Source organism: Cokeromyces recurvatus (genome assembly GCF_025118155.1).
Source record: "Cokeromyces recurvatus strain NRRL 2243 chromosome Unknown BX663scaffold_19, whole genome shotgun sequence".
In the NCBI taxonomy this organism is placed as follows: domain Eukaryota; kingdom Fungi; phylum Mucoromycota; class Mucoromycetes; order Mucorales; family Mucoraceae; genus Cokeromyces; species Cokeromyces recurvatus.
Window position 1 is genome coordinate 455175 of NW_026251405.1, and position 19542 is coordinate 474716.

The 19542-nt window shown below is 30.9% G+C and overlaps 7 protein-coding genes across 7 annotated transcripts; 5 read left to right on the forward strand and 2 right to left on the reverse strand.

The window, feature by feature from the left end:
- Window positions 1-1069: 1069 nt before the first annotated feature.
- Window positions 1070-10276, forward strand: BX663DRAFT_515416 (uncharacterized protein). The gene is made up of 14 exons (XM_051528437.1): window positions 1070-1141; window positions 1213-1296; window positions 1375-1436; window positions 1538-1539; window positions 1683-1765; window positions 1859-2462; window positions 2546-2838; window positions 2906-3571; window positions 3673-5160; window positions 5245-5914; window positions 5977-7661; window positions 7760-7979; window positions 8038-9901; window positions 10002-10276. Exons 2-14 carry the CDS (start codon window positions 1243-1245, stop codon window positions 10264-10266), a joined length of 7956 nt encoding a protein of 2651 aa, XP_051381241.1. The 5' UTR covers window positions 1070-1141; window positions 1213-1242; the 3' UTR covers window positions 10267-10276.
- Window positions 10277-10495: 219 nt separating this feature from the next.
- BX663DRAFT_515423 (DNA-directed RNA polymerase) lies at window positions 10496-11168 on the forward strand. The gene is made up of 3 exons (XM_051528438.1): window positions 10496-10619; window positions 10686-10775; window positions 10860-11168. Exons 1-3 carry the CDS (start codon window positions 10567-10569, stop codon window positions 11137-11139), a joined length of 423 nt encoding a protein of 140 aa, XP_051381242.1. The 5' UTR covers window positions 10496-10566; the 3' UTR covers window positions 11140-11168.
- Window positions 11169-12576: 1408 nt separating this feature from the next.
- BX663DRAFT_515427 (ribosomal protein L31e-domain-containing protein) lies at window positions 12577-13134 on the reverse strand. The gene is made up of 2 exons (XM_051528439.1): window positions 13105-13134; window positions 12577-13035 (listed from the first exon to the last, which is right to left on the reverse strand). The coding sequence occupies exon 2, from the start codon at window positions 13032-13034 to the stop codon at window positions 12672-12674; it is 363 nt and encodes a 120-aa protein (XP_051381243.1). The 5' UTR covers window position 13035; window positions 13105-13134; the 3' UTR covers window positions 12577-12671.
- A 1070-nt stretch (window positions 13135-14204) lies between these two features.
- BX663DRAFT_515432 (uncharacterized protein) lies at window positions 14205-15055 on the forward strand. The gene is made up of 3 exons (XM_051528440.1): window positions 14205-14651; window positions 14777-14839; window positions 14907-15055. Exons 1-2 carry the CDS (start codon window positions 14477-14479, stop codon window positions 14788-14790), a joined length of 189 nt encoding a protein of 62 aa, XP_051381244.1. The 5' UTR covers window positions 14205-14476; the 3' UTR covers window positions 14791-14839; window positions 14907-15055.
- Window positions 15056-15371: 316 nt separating this feature from the next.
- Window positions 15372-16560, forward strand: BX663DRAFT_117776 (uncharacterized protein). The gene has a single exon (XM_051521509.1). It carries the CDS (start codon window positions 15459-15461, stop codon window positions 16476-16478), a length of 1020 nt encoding a protein of 339 aa, XP_051381245.1. The 5' UTR covers window positions 15372-15458; the 3' UTR covers window positions 16479-16560.
- A 246-nt stretch (window positions 16561-16806) lies between these two features.
- On the forward strand, window positions 16807-17046 carry BX663DRAFT_407835 (uncharacterized protein; the record flags this gene model as incomplete). The annotated part of the gene is made up of 1 exon (XM_051522266.1): window positions 16807-17046. A coding segment is annotated over one exon (240 nt), but the record flags the coding sequence as incomplete, so codon positions are not given.
- Window positions 17047-17403: 357 nt separating this feature from the next.
- Window positions 17404-19050, reverse strand: BX663DRAFT_475762 (CDP-alcohol phosphatidyltransferase-domain-containing protein; the record flags this gene model as incomplete). The annotated part of the gene is made up of 5 exons (XM_051524249.1): window positions 18874-19050; window positions 18384-18823; window positions 18182-18317; window positions 17756-18070; window positions 17404-17638 (listed from the first exon to the last, which is right to left on the reverse strand). The coding sequence occupies exons 1-5, from the start codon at window positions 19026-19028 to the stop codon at window positions 17404-17406; spliced, it is 1281 nt and encodes a 426-aa protein (XP_051381247.1). The 5' UTR covers window positions 19029-19050.
- Between the last annotated feature and the right edge of the window lie 492 nt (window positions 19051-19542).

Here is a 19542-nt window from a genome sequence, read left to right on the forward strand (position 1 = left end):
TTTGAAATTCATCTTTTGCTGTTACTTAATATGGGTTTAAAGTTCTCAAATAGAAAAAGACCATTCTCATTAACAATTCTAGTTCAATACCTTTTCAAGCTTATATTTTTATATATATAAATATATACTCTTTTAAATATTTCAGTTAAACTGATCAGAATGATAAATAGTATTGTATAAAACCCATGTCAAAAAATAGTTCAATATACATGTATATATATAAATATATATATATATTTATATATATTATTAGAGCTTAGAAATATGTTTCTCTCTACCCAAAACATAATAGACATAAAAAGTCTGAATTTCGATTACGTAATAACGTCAAACAATAAATAGATAAAAATAAAAATTCAATTGAAAAAAAAATAAAAAATAATAAGGCATCCAGACAACAAGACTAGACGGTGATCGATGTTTGCGTTGATGGAGTCAATTTTACCTAAATCATACTATCTAGAAAGTTTTTTTTTTTCTAGCAAACACGTGATATCCTACCTGAATATAAATGTATCATCTTTTATCTACTGCAGTAGCGTTACCATGGATAATCCTTCTCTCCTCTGCTACTATTCAGCCCTCAATTAAACTTGTTGATTGATTTCCCTACTTGTACTGTAATTCTTATCACTTTTTTTTTTTTTTTTTTTTTAGCTTTTATCTCAAAAGATTTGTTAGATCCCTTATTTGGATTGACTTGGTTAAAACAATATATTTAAGATATTACGTGATATTATAATAATAATGTCTTTAAAAGAATACATTATACTTGACTAGTACAATGGTTATTTTTATAATGACGTTAGCAGTTTTCCCCTTTATTTATTGCTCTTGTCCCTTGATAGAGTTTCTTTTGTAAAACCCATCAAGTAGTATAGTAGCAATATCTGGTATTATGTATATGTGTGTGTGTGTGTACTTGCTTATAAGTAGTTTTTTTTTTTTTTTTTTTTTTTTTTTTTTTTTTTTTTTTTTTCATAATCTTATTAGAGCAATGTTAAAATTCCGCTTGTAGGAAAGAAAAATCCAGTTTTAGATTTTATAGCTTCTTTTATATATTAAAAAAAAAAAAAGTCTTTTTTCTTATATTTTATACATACGGCGTGTAATATAAGAATAGATATATTATTTTGCTTGAGTGTGTATAAATAAATAAATACATACATACATATTTATATATTTATATACATACAGCTAATTTTTAATTAGAAAGCTTATTCATTAAATGGCATTTTTAACATGAGTACAGACACAAAACTCATTCTCAGCTTAGTAAATAGAATTGCTGTTAGAGTATGTGGTTTCTTATTTTATCAGATGATATATATATTATTCTTCAACATGTTTAGTGACAACAATTATTTTGTATAGCTACCAAGTAATAATGGCTCACAATTTGACACATTAGAAAGCGATCCTTTAATTCAGCAAACGTAAATTAATACAGTCATAAATACATTTTTAGAACTAATTCTAATTCTAATTCTTTTATTATTATTCTTTTATTTATTCTTTCTTTGACATTTGACGTCAGTGGTATGTTACAGTATATTCCTTTCATGTGATTTTAATTATACACACATATATGTGTTTATATACATATATACATGTATACATGTATACATATATAAATAGAAATGTTGTACTGAACTTTAAGTAATTTTCCTTTATTTATATAGTTGCTGCATTAATTGAATTATCAAAATATAGACTACCAACTATTGCAACAACAGTTGTATCAGCAATTGAAAATGTATCAAAGGTAAAAATATATCTAAAAGATAAAAAATAAAAAAAATTTTTTTTAAAAAAAAAAAGAAAAGAAAAGAAAAAAAAAAGCTTACTGTAAATCAAGTCTCCATTTCTAAGGATAGAGGATTCTCCTTCAAAAGACGTATTACAATCACAACTTTTTTTACTTCGAGTTTTATCAGCATGTATGCAACATCATTGGAAATATTATCAGGATTTAAATAACAATACTTGTAAAAGTAACGATAATAAACGACCATCTTTAAATCGTATGGATGCATCATCTAACGTGACATGGACTATGCCAAAAGGCATCTCACCTATTCCTATTGATCCACCACCACTAGAGGACAATCTTGCAAAGCATATCATTTATGTTATGTCTCGTTTTATCTTCCAAATTAGTGTCCTTACAGAATCTGAACATAGAATTATTGTGAATCATTCTATGAGCGCTTATCCAGCTGAAGCTTATACAAATATAAATGGTCAAACATCATCTACACAGATTATTATAGATATGTATAAGGCAGCGAGTCATGTCATTGCCTATGTAAGCGCAAGTAATTGGTCAATCACATTTGCTAAAATCAAAAACAGAATTCTCTATTTAACAACAACACAAGAAGAAAATCCTGAAATGACAGATGCCATGTTACTAGAATGTGCTTCATTAAATTGTAAACGATTAAGTATGGTACTTACAGGTAAGAAACAAGATCTTGATCAAGTAATTTAAAGTTTTTTTTTTTTTTTTTTTTTTTTTTTTTCTAATGCTATTTTGAATTAGAATTATGCACTTCAATTTTACACTTAAAAAAGCCAGCACAATATGCATTAGCAACTATTCTAAGAAGAGCAATCTGGAATTGGATTGAAAATTATAAGGCTGAATTTGCTCTTTTATGTCATAATCAAACTCACATTGATGGATCTCCTGAAGTTTTATTTGATATATTCAATTCACTTGCAGACACAACAAAGCGAAAAGCTGTCTTTTGGCCTGTTCAAACTATGTTACTCATCCTTTGTCCTGACATCATTCTTTCAACTTCAGCATCAAATTCTATACAAATTAAAAAGGTAAATTAAATCCTTTAAAATTGTAGCTTGTAAATTCTCTTATATTCTTTTTATTACATTACACTAGGCTGCCTTTTTTAATTCTCTTAGAAAAGCAATGAAGAATGACCGTATATGTGGATTAGCTGCAATTTGTTATGTCGATCTTTGTCGTGCAGCATCTTATGTACCAAAAGACAATGTAAGATCTATTCGACAATTAGTTCCGGATGTTGAAAATGAATTGATCGATAAATTATTCAACATACATCGTTCTATTGATCTCGAGATGTTATCGAACAGCTTGGGTGTCTTGATAGATCGTCGAAGTCTAATGGCAGATTGCATTGTTGCTATGTTTCGACTAGATACAGAGAGGACTGTGAACTCACTTATTCCAACTTGCTTTGATTATGGTGCACCAACAATTTTTAAAATGAGTGTTGTTAAAGCAGCTGTTGCCATTGCATCAGAAGAGAACAGATTATCTTGGATTCCCTCTATTTCTGCATTATATACACCAATCTGTAGTCGACTTCGAAAGCTCTTTTTAGAGTTTTTCAATCGCGAGTATAAAGAGAAATTTGATGTGTCTAGTGCATATCAGACTACAAGTTCTCGAAAAGCATTGTATAACACTACTGATAAACGTATCGCGAAAAAGGAAACAAGATCTGTACCAGTTCATGAACGATTTGAGTTGATTTTAGATGTATTGAGATTATATCAAACAGACCCTAAATTAGCCATTTTGGTAAAAAAAAAAAAGAAAAAAAACATATGCTATTAAACATACAAATGTATATTAACTACATACATACATATATATATGTATATAATTGTATATAAATGTAGGGGAATGAAGATAATAGATTTGATCAAAATGTAGCTCTCATGGTATCTATTACTAATTGTCTTCGTGATCAAAACACCTGTGTTCGAGATGCGGCTGCAGAATGTTTATATAAACTGCATGCACCAGATTACATTATGTTGTGGGGAACGCCTGATAAATATATGGAATCATTTTGGAAAATTTCATCACAAGTGCTTTTTACATTAGCTAAACAATTATTGGATAGTCGAGAACGAGAGAATGGACTTCGAAAACTACTTGATCTTTTGAAAAGACTTTTGATTTCCCGCAATAAATTTTTAGAACAGCATCGTGATGTAGCCATGTATGGCATCGATACAAGAGAACGATTACAGGCATCCATTGGATTAGAGGTTGCCCTTTTAGTGCTACTATGTTCATCTGATCCAGATATTTGCACCCTTTCAATTGATTGTTTTGGTCTTCTTTGTACTGAAGTTCATCTAACTGAACGATTAGATGACTCACAACCTTCTTCTATCACCATTGTCGAAAATATCGCTTGCTATACTGAATTAGCAAACAATCCAGGAGTTATTACGGGCCGTAAATCACAGCAACGTCGTATACGTCGACTCTTAAGGATGGTTAACCATAGCTCACCTGGTATGTTAGCTGCTTGGGAAGAAGCCTGGAAACGATGGAAATTTATGACGCCTATAATAGCTCGTGTACCTGAGGAAAGTAGAGATGATTCAATGATTGACTCCAATCGAAAGGGTGGAGGATCGATATGGCACGATAAACTGAGAAACACGTCTTCAAGACAGACTTCTTTACCTGTCCTTAACCGTATAGACTTTATTGATGATGATCGATCATCAGAATGGCAAAATTATGCTGGGTTTCTTGCTGCTTTAGGAGGCGTTTGTTTAATGACCGAATCATCTGTACCACCTTCACCTTCCTCCCAACGATCACGATCCATCGATACACTCACAAGTAATAGCTCTCGACATCTTACAGCTCCTATCGAATCAGCTACAATGGTGGATAAATTTATTATGGATATGGTTGAATTATTAGCATGTGATAATTTAATTGTGCGTGAATGGGTACGTGAAATCTTGGGCAACGATCTTTCTCCTACTCTCTATCATATTCTATTTCGACATTTAGAAAACACTTTAATGAAATGTTTTGTACCTGATAGTATGGATCCAATTTGTAGCCCTCGTTATACTTTATTTGTCGAACAGGCTATTTCAGTTCTTAAACAAGTTTTGGATCGACTTGATAAATCAGAACACTTGTTTACTGTCGACTTTAGTACCTTGATTAATCAGTATGCTTTATATTTAAACAAGTTGGGAATAAATCAGCTATCAATTAAAATAAAGATTAAAATGTGCCAATTAGTTGATGTCTTGATGAACAAGAAAGAAAGTGTAACGTTAAGACAGGAATTTAAATTAAGAAACAAATTACTGGAAATTATAGTTGAATGGACAAGTGATTTCTCTCTGGTAAATAGATTAGCCTTTTTTTTTATTATTATTATTATTTTATTATATGCATTACTCACATGAATTTTTATTAATATATGATAGAAGCCAGATAATGTTAGTTCTTCATCAAACTGTGAATCATCACAATTAGAAAAATTGCAAAACGATTTAGATTTAGCTTGTCTAAAGACAATTGTCGCCCTTCTTCATCATTTACCTCTCCAACCTTCTGAGTCTGTTGTGGAATCTGATGCTCTCGCTATCAAAAGTAGGATGTTTTATAAATATTTTACTTTCTTTTTTAAGCTTTTGAATCGATGCCGTGTATCAGAAATCGGAACCAATCCACAAGTACTTGGTTACAATTGTCAATACAAAAGATGTTCTGAATTAACACCTCTAAAGAATTACACTATTTTAGCATTATCAAATCTTTTGAGTGCTAACGTGGATGCAGGTCTTAAGTATTCATTTTCAATGGGTTATCATGATGACACACGCACTAGATCAGCATTTATGGAAGTATTAACAAATATCCTAAACCAAGGAACTGAATTTGACACCTTAGCAGAAACAGTGATGACAGACCGATATGAAAAGTTGATTGACATACTTGTTCAAGATGACTTGAATATTGCGCTTACATTGTGTGAAGTGTGTGCTTCATCTGATATTGATGATGTGGCAAATGTTTTACTAGCATGCTTTGCATCTAGAAATAAAACGATGGTGTTGCTCAAAGCCGTTATTGAAAAAGAAGTTGAAAATACAGGTAAAAAAAAAAAAAAAAAATTAGGCAAGTTAAACAGACACTTATACACATATACACATTAGAAAATGAAACAGATTTATTTAGAAAAACAAGTATTGCAACTCGTTTACTATCGGTTTATGCTAAAAATAATGGAACTGATTATGTTCGCTCTGTCTTATTGCCTGTCTTTCAAAAGTTATCTGAACGTCCTCGTGAAGAAAAATGTTTTGAATTAGACCCATCTAAAATTGGACATAATGAAGATGTAAATAAGAATAGACAAAATGTCGTAGAAGTAACTGAAATGTTTTTGGACGCTATTTGTAACTCTGTCGATAAAGCACCCTATTCATTTAGAGAAATTTGTCACTTTATCTTGATAGCTGTTCGAGAGCAATTTCCAGAAGCAAAATATACAGCAGTTGGCTCTTTTATTTTCTTAAGATTCTTTTGTCCAGCAATCGTGTCTCCTGAAACAGAAGGACTGGTCAAGAATACAGCCTCTATCTCACGTGAAATGCGTCGTGGTTTTTTGATCGCTACCAAAGTGATACAAAATCTTGCTAATAATGTCTTATTTGGAGCTAAAGAAACGTTTATGATTGTTTTGAATGATTTCTTAACAAGTAATATTTATAAAGTGGCAAGCTTTCTTAGAGAGATTTCTAAAGTACCAACTTCAAAGACAGTAACTGAAAGAACAGGTGGAGGATCAGGAGAAGAAGGCAATGAGGTACCTCAATTGAATGAAAAGCAATATGCTATGTTGCATCGAGTGCTTTATGATAATATTGAACGAGTATCGCGTGATGTTGCTGCACGAGGTGTGCGTAACTTTCAAGATTCAGCAACACTCTGTGCGTGGAAACGAGAATTTGATAAGTTTGCTAACCTTCTTGCACAGCTTGGCCAACCACCTGAAGTGCCACAAAAGGAATTGGCTGTATCTCGTAGTTACGTCTATGCAGCCTCTAATCAACTTTATGCGGACTTTATGCGTAGAAATAGTCGTCGTAGTGTAGAAGCGATTGTATCAAAAAATATATTTTATGAGGGCAGTACTTCAAAAGCTGGCAGACCTGTATTCTATCTCATACTGCGCCATATCAATGCAGATAACATTGATTTTGAACTACTCATTTATCACGTCTTGCAGACTCTAGAACGTGCTGGAAACCGTCATTATGAGCTTGTCATAGATATGTCACGCTTTTGTCGATCGAATGAAATTCCTGCACAATGGGTGCATCAACTGTTACAACTCTTGAGTGAAGATAAATCAGACAATATTGCCATCTGCCACATATTTAATCCTAATTCAAGTTTAAGAGCTTTTGTGAAAAAGCTTGCAAGACCAGTCTCTCACAAATTTACAAAACGTATTGTCTTTGCTGTTACATTGGCTGAACTTTACGAATATATTTCCCCGTCAGAGGTTAGACTTCCGAAATCTACAATTGGATTTGAGACTGATCCAAGTGCAGTCTTCTTCCCTGTGAATAAAGTTTTGAAATATACAACGCAAATACCTGTAACAATGAAAATTAGTGCGGAATATGTTCAAATAATGACGGTGCGGAAACAGGAAATCTTTTATGGACTGCATGCAGTAACAAATGACATTTGCCATATCTCTGAAATTGAAGATATTTCTATGACACAACATGATCGAGCAACGGAGCATATATTTGAATTCAGTTACAGATATACTAGAGACAATACAATAATGACATTTAATTCACCAAAGAGAGAAGCTATTATCAATGTAAGTCCCCTCTCCTCCCTCCCTTTTTTTTTTTTCTTATCATCATATAATGAAATTAGATTTATTTATTTATTTTTCTTTAAACCCCTTATATATAGGCAATTAAAAGTAGTAAACGTCGTTATGATATGTCTCGTCCTAGTAATATAAGTGAGCGTACAATTCAACCAAGTGATGTTCCTGGACGGTTGCTTAATATGGCATTACTTAACTTGGGCAGTAATGATCCTAATCTTAGATTAGCATCATATAATTTACTTTATGCACTTAGTAGGGAGTTTAATTTTGATGTAGGAAAACAGCTTTTAGATGCAAAAGGTAATATACATATTTAAAAGAGAGAGAGAAGATACTAATAGTTTGGATATATCATTAGATCTGTGTTTACCTGCAAATAGCACAGAATTTATTGTCAGTATTAGTGAAAAGATTGCAGCTACAGAACCATCACTCACACTTGAATTCTTAAATGAGTGTATTCTTGGATATAATAAATCAGAGCAAGGTCTACGCTACTTGTGTTTATTATATATGATACCATGGTTATCCAATCTATCCTTATATTGTAGTCGGTCTCCTCAAGATACAGCAAAAACAAAAGAATTGTTAAGGCTTCTTATTGATCTGACTCTAACGGGAGAAATATCAAAATTAGTTCAAGCTAAAATTTGGAAAACAATAGGCAAAATAGATGATATCCTTAATTTAGTTATTGATACATTTATCCAAGTTTCTAATGAATATGGGGTTGGATCAGTTCAAGCTGAGGCATTAGCAGATACACTTGTCACATTATCTAGTGTCGTTGTTCGATCTAAATTAATATCCTTTCTGCGTAAAGTAATTCATCATACATCCTTCAAGCCAACTCGATCTCTAATAGATCATCCTTCTTGGCCAGAGATTGCAATCCTTGTTCGATTTATTCTTATGTCATCTTTTAATAATCGTGGCCCTGTTAAACTGATTGTTCCTGAATTATTTCATATTATATCACTTATTGCTGGTGTTGGATGTACTGTCATACGCGCCTCAGTTCATGGTATTACTGTAAACTTGATTCAGTCACTTTGTACCTCTCTACCTTTGTCAGCAGCGAACGTAAAAAAGCTCCAACTTTTGTTAACAGAATTATCAGAGTCAAAGAGTCGTCTCTTGTTTGGCCTTAATCGATCAAATGCAAATGCATTTGTAATTATGCCTGAAACTTTAAATGATTCAAAGGAGCCAATCTCTTTGTTGTCTCTAGAAATTATTGTAAGTAAATTGCTAGAAACAATCAAATATGCAGCACCAAATACAGATATTGCCAATTATTGGAGAGCAAGGTGGATGAGTTTAGTGGCAAGCACGGCGTTCCAATTCAACCCATCTGTACAGCCTCGTGCATTTGTTGTATTGGGGTACTTGGGACGAGAAGAGATTGATGACGACTTGCTTTATCAAATATTAGTAGCCTTACGTGGTGCATTAGCGATTTTTAATGATTCTGATCCTAACTTGGTTACAAGTATTATGATGTGCTTAAAGAATGTGGTTGAAAGCCTTCCTAGTGACTCACGTTATCTATTACAGTTGTTCTGGGTAGCAGTTGCACTTGTCGAAATTAATACAGGACCTACCTTTGCTATGGCTATTGAACTGATCCAAGCTGTTGTCCGTGCTTTAGATTCTAATGGATTTTTTACAGATGATACAATGGTAGATGTCTTGTTAGCGGCCCGAGAACCAATTGCAGATGTTGCACGAGAACTTGACCACCTTTGTGGTGTTAACTTTGATAATCATTTCTCGTTTGCAATTGCAAGCATTTTTATGAAGGGTCTTCGATACAGTAATGTAAAAGATTCAATTTATCATGGTTTACACACCTTTTTGGATATTGAACGTAAACAGTACATCTATGATGGTTTATCAGGTGAAAACAGCATTATTGAGGCTTCTACTTTAGGCTATGTAACTGGTCTACTTCCTTTAGCGGCAAAGAATGAAAAAGTGAAAGAATTATTGAAATCAGCAGGCTTGACAGAGGCAGATATTGATAGTCATAATACAATGAATGAAAAAGCTTATTCTGGTATTTTCGATAAATTTGATATACCTGATAATACGACAGCTTTACTTTTAATTTCATTACTGGCTACAATGCTAAATGCAGCCGATAATGAATCTGAACGATTGTTTATTTATGGTCTTTTATCCGAAGCTGCAGTAGCTATTCCTGAAGTATTTGCGCTTGTGTAAAGTATTATATAAATGTGTATATGAATATTCATTCAAAAAAAAAAAATGAAGGAGGGGAGAGTACGTGAAAGTAAGTCTAATTATATTTGTTTATAGGTATGATTCCTTATTACCAAAAATGAACCAGATTGTAATCAGTAGTCAAACACAACTTATTATTGAAGCAGTAAAATCTATTTTACTTACAGCTTGTTCAGATCCTGTTTTCATGGAATCCAAAAATGGAACTTCACAAAGAAAGTTGCTCGATAAGCTAGGGTTTTCTGCTTTAGGTGATCCCACTTTTGGTGCTACAAACTCAAATATTTTACAGAATACCAAACTTGCTAGTGAATTAATGGAACGTATTATATCCTGTTAAAAAAAAAAAAAAAAAAAAAAAAAAAAAACATTTCTTTTTAATACTATATTATGCTAGTATCAATAAGTTAATTGCTATATAGAAGTTATAATAATTATTATGTATTTTTATTTTGTGAATAAAGCATATTCTTATGCAGTTGAAAAAAAAAAAAATAGTATTGTAATAATAATTAGCAGTATGTGACTTCTTAGATTCTTCTGACCTTTTTTTTTTTCGAGTATTTGGATTTTTTTTTTTTATTATTTTTATTATTATTATTATTATTGACAATACTATAGACAATTATACAATTAAAAAATGAATGCACCAGATCGTTTTGAATTATTCGTTATTCCAGAGGGAAAGAAAAAGTATAAATTGATGAATTAAACGACTTTTTAAAATTTGAACTAATTTAATCATAAAAAAAAAAAAAGGGTGGAAATGGAAATTGATACCAAAATCCCTAATGCTGCAACTTTTACAATTGAACGTGAAGATCATACACTAGGAAATATTTTGAGAGGGTAAATATATACATGTACATTATATTTATATATATATATATACATATTTTGCTTAGGAATAGAATATATAACTATAAACTTTAGACAATTATTAAAAGATCCTAGAGTTTTATTTGCTGGTTATAAAGTTCCTCATCCTCTTGAACACAACTTTCTTATTAAAGTACAAACTGTACCTGGTACATCACCTGGAAAGGCATTAAAGGACGCAACTTCAGAGCTTATCTCAGAAATCAATACATTAAAAAATAAATTTGATATGGAAGTCATCCGTCATCGTACTTTTGAAGATGCAAAGCAGCCTCCATCGGGTTATGATGTTGACAGTATGGAACACCGTACAGGCATGGATGTTGATTTTTAGAAATTTATATAAATATATATATATATATTTTTTTTATCGAGAGAGAAAAAGATAGAAGCAAAAAAATAAGCGTAAATTATATCTATTTGATTTTAAATACAAACCAACGATTAGTGTATTATGCATGCAAGACAATGCATTTATCTATCTAAAATCTATTTTTTTTTTCATTTTTTTTTAATGAATAAAAAGAAAGCAGACCTTTAATATGCGATTATATGTATATATTGTTATTATTATTAGTAGTAGTAGTAGTAATATTGTAACCTTCAGGAATCTAGCTATAATGAAATAGTATGGCTCTGAAGATATTATAAACATAAATACAAGCAAAACATTCTACTCCTTGTCTTAAAGGAAGGGTACATTATTATATTATAGTAAATATTATATACATATTTATAAAAGTCCTTCTATATTGACTACCGTAGTCAACATAACGAACTGTGTAATATGAATGTCGATAATAATAAAACGCAATAAGATAGTGGCTGATACACCCTTTTTATATATGTATTTATTTATTCACTTCAAGTGAAGTATCCTGAATAAGATAAATAATAAAAATCAGAAAATATCAAGAGAGTTTATTAACTCAAAAGTGCTCGAGAAAGAGGTTTACCAAGATGTTATAGAAACGGTCCTTATAGTACATAACCTACTTGTTTCTTTGACTACTTTAAATATGCAAAAAAAAAAGTGTTGGCGTTATTTACACATTTGACATAAAGAAGGTAGTCGCGTATTTTATCTTGTCATTTTCACACCTTGCTTGTTTTAATATAGACACCGCAGTCTAATTTCATATTTTTCATTATTAGAATAAAAAAAAAAAAAAAAAGTTGTGATCATTTCTTCTTTAGATTTCTAAGAGTATGAACCCACTCTCTCTCCCCTCTCGAAAGTCAAAGTTTATCAACTCAAAGGGTACGTGCACTGTATCGGGAATTGACTGTCAAAGTGGAAGCAAGTAACTGATATGATAACATATACCAATGAGCTTAACATTTTCAAGGATATGTTCAAAATGCTCAACAAAGTTGTTTAGAAAAAAACTTTTTCTGACAGAACCAAAGTGACATAAAAAAAAAAAAATTATGTCAAAGACACTTATAACACTTTTTATCTTATATTAATAAAGTCCATAATAGATCCACATCATAGATGCATTTTACAATTCTACCAATCAATCAATTATCCTTATCGATAATGATCAACTCTTAAGTGTTCTCGATTAAAATCCCAAATTATAATCATTGAATCATCATCAAACTGTTCAGATCCATTTATATTTCAAGACACAATCAATTTTTAAAGGAAAAAAAAATGTTACTATTGTTCTTTTTTTTTTGGACTAAAAAGAGAATAAAAAAAAAGTAAGTTGATCTTACTTTTTATTATATTTAGTTAATTATATAAAAAATTTAGTTTTCGTCTTCAACAACTTCGGTGTTAAGACCTATTATAAAAATCAAGAAAATAAATCAATACATCGTTTCTCTCTCTCTTGGTCTTTTTTTTTATTATTATTTCTATTCCAAGTAAAAATTCAACTTACCCTTGAAGCTGGCAACGGGAACATAGGTGACATAAGAGTAGAGCTTTTCCTTAGCATCTTCATCATCGTTACGCTTACGAGCGATACGGACACGGATACGGTGGTTGATGTGCTTGACACCACGAGACCAGAGAGCCTTGTTCAAAGCAGGGTCAAGACGAACGTCCTTGGTACCCATAGCCTTTTGAGCAAAGGCCTTGACAGCCTTAACGGCATGAGGAGTACGCTTTCTCAAAGAACGACCAAAGACGTGCTTGTGCAAGTGAATGGTGTATTCACGAGTAACGACATCAGCGAGGGTGGAACGCTTTTGAGTAGTCTTTTGGTCCTTGGCCATTCTATTTATCAATCAAAGATTAGTAAATAAATGGTTTATAATATGGATGGATGAATTATTTCTACATTACTTTAAAACGGATGGAATAAGCAAAAAAGGAGGGAATCAATAATTTGAATGGATTTCATGTCCATATTAGTACCAGACAATAGTGAGAGGAAAAAAAAATCATGTATGTCATGTCCGGTGTGTCGGTGATTCAATATTCAATTTTATTTTTTCGGTTCGAACCACAGTAAATAATAAATTCTTTTTTTAAATAAAGAGTTATTAATAAAACATGATCTAGTCAAAATTATATACTTACAAGCTTTAATAACAACTTTGCTTTTAATTGATAAATTTGAATGAATATATATTCTTTTTTTCTTTTTCCAAAAGAAAAAGTAGTTTGTGCTTACTTAATACTGTAAACCTAAAAGTCAAAGGACAAGAATTGTATTTCATATGTCATAAAGTAAATAGCAAAGACTATAAAATTAACAAAGGGAAAAGAACCCCTCCTCCTCTCCTGTATATGTATGCTTATTATATATAAATATATATGTTTATATACATATGTATTTACTTGATAATCAATGTAGTATTCATAGGAATAGAATAGGATGTAAAAAAAAGAAAAGATAGTATGGTCCTTTAAAGGGGGGAAGGGGGAATTGATAATATCTAGTTAGTTATACATGAAGGACTACATGGCATTACATTAACCATGTGAGCTATAAAAATATGCTCTACTTATTATCTTTAAAATGAGGTAAATGAAATATAGGTCTATTATTACATTACCAAGAGATAATTTATATAAAATTAGTATATTGACTTTTTTTGTAATATAAATACTTACTTTATAACATGTATTTAAAATTAAAGATTTTTTTTTTTAGAAGAACATATGATCATGATTTTAATATAACATGTATTAGTAGACACATGATACTAATTACTACTGTTATTATAAATAATACAAGTAGCTAACATGAACGTATGCGTAACATACAATAGTCATGGTCAAAACTAAGCTAAATTGAAAATTTATCATATCATTATTATAAATAGAAATATCATTCTTGTATGCGTATTTGTAGATAGGCTAGCTCTCAAAGCTATATAAAAGATATAATTATTATAGTATTATATCTATCTTACAAGTAAGATAAATTAATATATTTCATTTATTACATTCTTGATTCATCTGATATGTGTGTGTGTTTATGTAAGCTAAATTATTTATCTGAATTCCAGTATTGTATTCTTGAATAGTAGGGAAGACTTTTTCCTAAAGATAGTTGATGTATTTCATCAGTAGTAAGGATAATATATAATTGTAGATTTTCGATATTTATATTGGAAGCTACGATACGATACTTTAAAAGAAGAAAGTCATTCAGTAAACTAAAATAATTCTCTAGTCTGTATACAGATAAAATAACTACTCAAAATAGATGCAAATGATGAAATACTGCACATTATTTATTAAAATGAAAGGGTATTCTATTAATAATAACAACTGTGTATATTACTTGATGATCCATAAATCCTATTCATACTCTTACCTTATAGTGCTATGCTATGTTAAATACTTGGAGTCGATTAGTCCAGATTGTATTCTCGAGCAATCTAAAAAGAAAATTAAATCCGAAACTAGCGTATAGACATATTATATAAATGCATATCTCCTATGAGAATACATGTGTATAGCCTCTGATAAAATGCTATTAACTCAACCATCTAGTTACACATACCAAATGCATACTAAAACTATATCTATCTTATAGGAGAAATAAAAAAGACAAAAAGAAAAAAAAATAAAGGTAAAAAGGATATATTATACCTTTTAAACACGAGGTTTTTGTTGTATTTATATATCTTTCGAACAAAGCTCCTTTGTTATTTAGGAGAATATTACAATGAAAAAGAATATTCAGAAAGCTAGTTTTAATCAGAAAGAGGAGATAAAATACTTTACAAGAAATTGTTGTTGTTGACATAATCAATATTTTGATTGTTATTTATAATAGGACAAATTAATAAATTTTACTGTTTATATTTTCAAGGAGTAAATGTACAAAATTTAACCTTTTACTCTCCCCTTAATTTTTTTTTCTTTTGGGTATATACTTTTCTGTTCTCCTTAAATCACAAGGAGACTCTATTCCGTATTTAGTAAATTATTAAGCTTTATTTTATGATCAAAAAAAAAAAAAAAAAAAAAAAAAAAAAAAGTGATATACCATGAACTCCTTCTTTAAAAATAAAATAAGAGACTAATTGCCGATCAATCTATACATATTTATAAAAGGTATTTTAACTATTTACTTTTTATTGATTTACTTTCTTTTTTTTTTTTTCTTTGTTTTCTGTTTATTTTTTTTTAACTTTTTATTTATAATAAATAAAGACTTTTTCTTATTTATTCACTCTATTATGATGTCGAATTATGAACAATCGAATACACCTTTAATGAATGAAAAGTTACCTGGAATTGATAAGCTGCCAAAAATAGAAGAAAATAATAATATTATAATCGAGAATAATTCTACTTATTTACCTCCTCCCTGTGCTGGTAATACATTGAATCCAGGATTGATGTATCCTCATCATATATCACCTCCTCTCACTCCAGCTGTTTCACCTTCCTCTGTATTATATGATTCATTACAATTCAAGCGTAAATTTTCTGTCGATGTTGGCCCTTTTAGTTTTGGAACTTCTTCAATGGATCAAGATGCTTATCGAAGAAGTTCATGTTCTGCTATATCCATGGAAGGTATTCAAAATAATACACAACGTTGTCATGAGGATCAAGCTGATTATAGCTTTTTGAACTCAAATAATGATATTCAACAAACAATGACAGTTCATCAGCAATTGAAGACACCTTCTTCTTCTTCTTCTACTACTACTACTACTACACGTCGTGGTCATCATTTAACTGCTGGACCTATTACAAAACATAAACATGTTTGCAAGTATCCTTATTGTAAATGGAGTTTTAAACGCTATGAACACTTGAAGCGTCATATGTTGGTTCATACTGGTAAACGTCCTCACGTTTGCACTTATCCTAATTGTGGTAAAAGTTTTAGTCGTTCTGATAATTTTCATGCTCATTATCGCACACATACGAGAAAAGAAAATATGGCCTATCAGACGAAAAGATCAACAAAGGCAGCAAAGACGACTAATACTATTACTACATCCATGGTGACTCCTGATGATGATACTACTACTACTACTACTACTACTACTACATCACCATCATCTATCCCTAATGTGACTACTCAACATGTATTTGATGATAGAGCTAATCCATTCTTTATTAAACAAGAGCCTCAGTCATTTGATATGTCTTCTTATCAAGACATGTATCATCATCATCATCATCGTCCCTCTTATCCTTCTGAGGTAATCCTATATATGTACATGCATTTTCATGTTTTATAGGGTCAAATAATCTAATCACTTTTATATATGTATACAGGAAACAAATGGGTTTGAGCACCACCAGTATATGCGTCATTTTAATCATAGCTCACAACAACATCAACAAGCATTTACTGGACCCACAGCAACATTGCACGATACAAGTGCATCTCATTTATTAAATCATGAAGTCCAACCACCACCACAACAACATCATCATCATCCTTCATTTTACCCTACATCTCATGCTTATTCTCCCATTCATTTTGGTCGTGATCCATTCGGTCCTCTTCCTCCTCATCATCATCATCATCATTATCCTCTCCAAAACACCTCTACTGCCACAACTAACCTCACAACGTCCACAAGGAGGCCCTCAACACGTCGACGTTCAAATGGAATGGATAGCAATCAGGCCAAGACACATGTTTGCCCCGTTACACAATGTCAACAACGTTTTAAACGTCTAGAACACTTGAAGCGTCATATGCGTATCCATACTCAGGAGAGACCCTTCAGTTGTCCTAGTTGTCAAAAGGCCTTTAGTCGATCTGATAATCTCTCTCAACATATGAAGACACATCAACGTCGAAATATGAAAAAGGATGCAACCAATTTACCACCTTTAACGAGTAACAATTCAACCTTGATGACTAATATGTCATGGCACTCAACAACTGTGGGTTGCTAAACAAGAAAACAAGAAAAAGGAAAAAAAAAAGAAAAATAAGTTTATAAGTTTTATTATTTGATGTTTTTTATGCTTTTTTTTATACGTTTATTATTATTATTTATACATATTACTTTCTCATATATACTAGTTATTTTTTTTTATATGAAAAGATTTAATTTGCAATAATTTCTTTTATATATGTCATTAAAAAAAAAAAAAAAAAAAAAAAAAAAAAAAAAAGAAAACCGGGTTATTTTATGGTCCCTTCATTTTTTAAAGAAATGTATTATAACTTGTTCCTTCTTCTTGAGTAATTAAAAGTGATTCAGTTTCTCCTTCAGCTAAATATAAAACAATGTTAAACAAACAAACAAAAAAAGAGAAAGAAAATGTTGAACGCATATTACCTCTTGTGTTGGATACAACCATTTGTTTCGATATAATAAAACATCGAATATTCAAAAAATCACAGAATGCTTGAATGATTTTTACGGCTCTTATCATATATCTTATTACTGTCATCAAACAAAAGATAGCCAATACATGATATTCTTGAATAACATTACTATTTACAATGTATATAAATGAATAGGAATTGATCTCGGTCTCCTTCATTTCAACTTACATATGAAGAATACGTTGAAGAGGAGTTACTAAAGCCAATGTCAAATAGAATAAAAATAAAGATGTATAAACCCCTCCAAAGCTAGGAAAAGCAGATTTCGTAAGATGTGCCAAAATGATATCAGAGGCCATTTCACCAAATAATACTCCAATATAGATGGCAAATACAATAAAAAGCTGCTCCTTAAAAATAATCAAGTTGCATAACCAACTCCAAATAATAAACGTCAGAGCAAACAAAGGGAAAAAGAGGTTAAAGAATACATTTCTTTTTTTCAATCCTTTTTCATTGCATGCTTGAGCAATAGAATAAACACTGTAAAAAAAAAAGAGAGAGAGAGAAAAAAATTGAATTAACTATTGTGCTTTTCCCCTCCTCCTTATACATAAATCTTAATAATAATAATAATAAAAATAGAATGTTTACCAGACAGGAAGATGAGTAATGAGAAAGAAAAATGTCATAGCCCATATAAATAATTCGGCACATGTTATATGTTCAGGAAAATGAGTCCAATGAAGCCATGGAATATCTTTAATGGCCACATGCCAAGAAGAAACACCTTTTTTTTTTTAATAGAATCAACAGTTAAAGCAAACAAATAAAATAAAATAAAATAAAAACTTACCATAAATTCCTGACCAAATGAAAGCTAAACAAGTCACCAAGATACCCTCTGTGGGACCATTTAGATAACCCAAGTACAATACACCTGTGTAATACTCTTCTGCCGTTGATAAATAAAACCCAGCAATTGTGACAAACAATAAAATAACCGCTAACCAAGAATGACCTAAACCGAAGGCGGCTGTCTGTAAGAGAGCAACAAAGGTACAGTTGATGGCATCACAACCATGATCAAATAATTCACCTAGCGGCGATGATGATCCAGTACGACGTGCTTGACGTCCATCTACATTATCAAAGGTCGAATAAAGCCAAAGTCCTATCGCAAAACTAAAGCAGATCCAGTTGGGTGCGTCCTCAGAAAGATGTGGAGACCATATGCAAATGATAATCACATTTATCACCATAAACAATAAACCAATCAATGTAATCAAGTTGGGTCTAAACAATAAGTATATTAAATTTAAAACCTTTTTTTTTTTTTTTTTTACGCTATCCATTTTGGAAATAAGGTGATAGCAAAATCCCAATAATGCCTTAATACATATTTTGAAAGATAAGATTTATCTATTGAAGCATATTTGTAAAAACGTAAATTCTCTAGCCGTTTTTCTGTAATATATTCGTAGTAGGAAGGCTTAAACATGATAAAAAAGAAGAGGAAGAAGAAGAAAAAAAAGAGAGAGAGAAAGGGGGAAAATAGGTTGGAGTATAACCAAACATGTACTACAGCTCCGACTGTGACATCCTCTATATTCATTTAAACAATAATTTTTATCTAACTCTAAACTGAGCACAAGATATTAATTATATCAAAATTGCCCAAGTCAGATTATTAATAATAAAAGAGACTAAACCCACTTTTATAAGAGCTCTAAGGCAAAGAATGGAAAAAGCAAAAAAAAAAAAAAAAAAAAAAAAAAAAAAAAAAAAAAAAAAAAACAGAGAGTAGCTATACTATGATTATTATTGAGAAAGAGCCAAATTAAGGAATTGTTGACCATCCAAGGTACATCGATTATATTCAACAAAGAAAGCCAAAGGGATAAACAGTCAACATTGTATCCTTAATTTTGATTTGTTAGGGGTATTTCTAGAATTTAATTTGTTGCTTAGGTTTTTCGATGTATTTCAGGTTGACAGCTTTTTTTTTTGAAGTG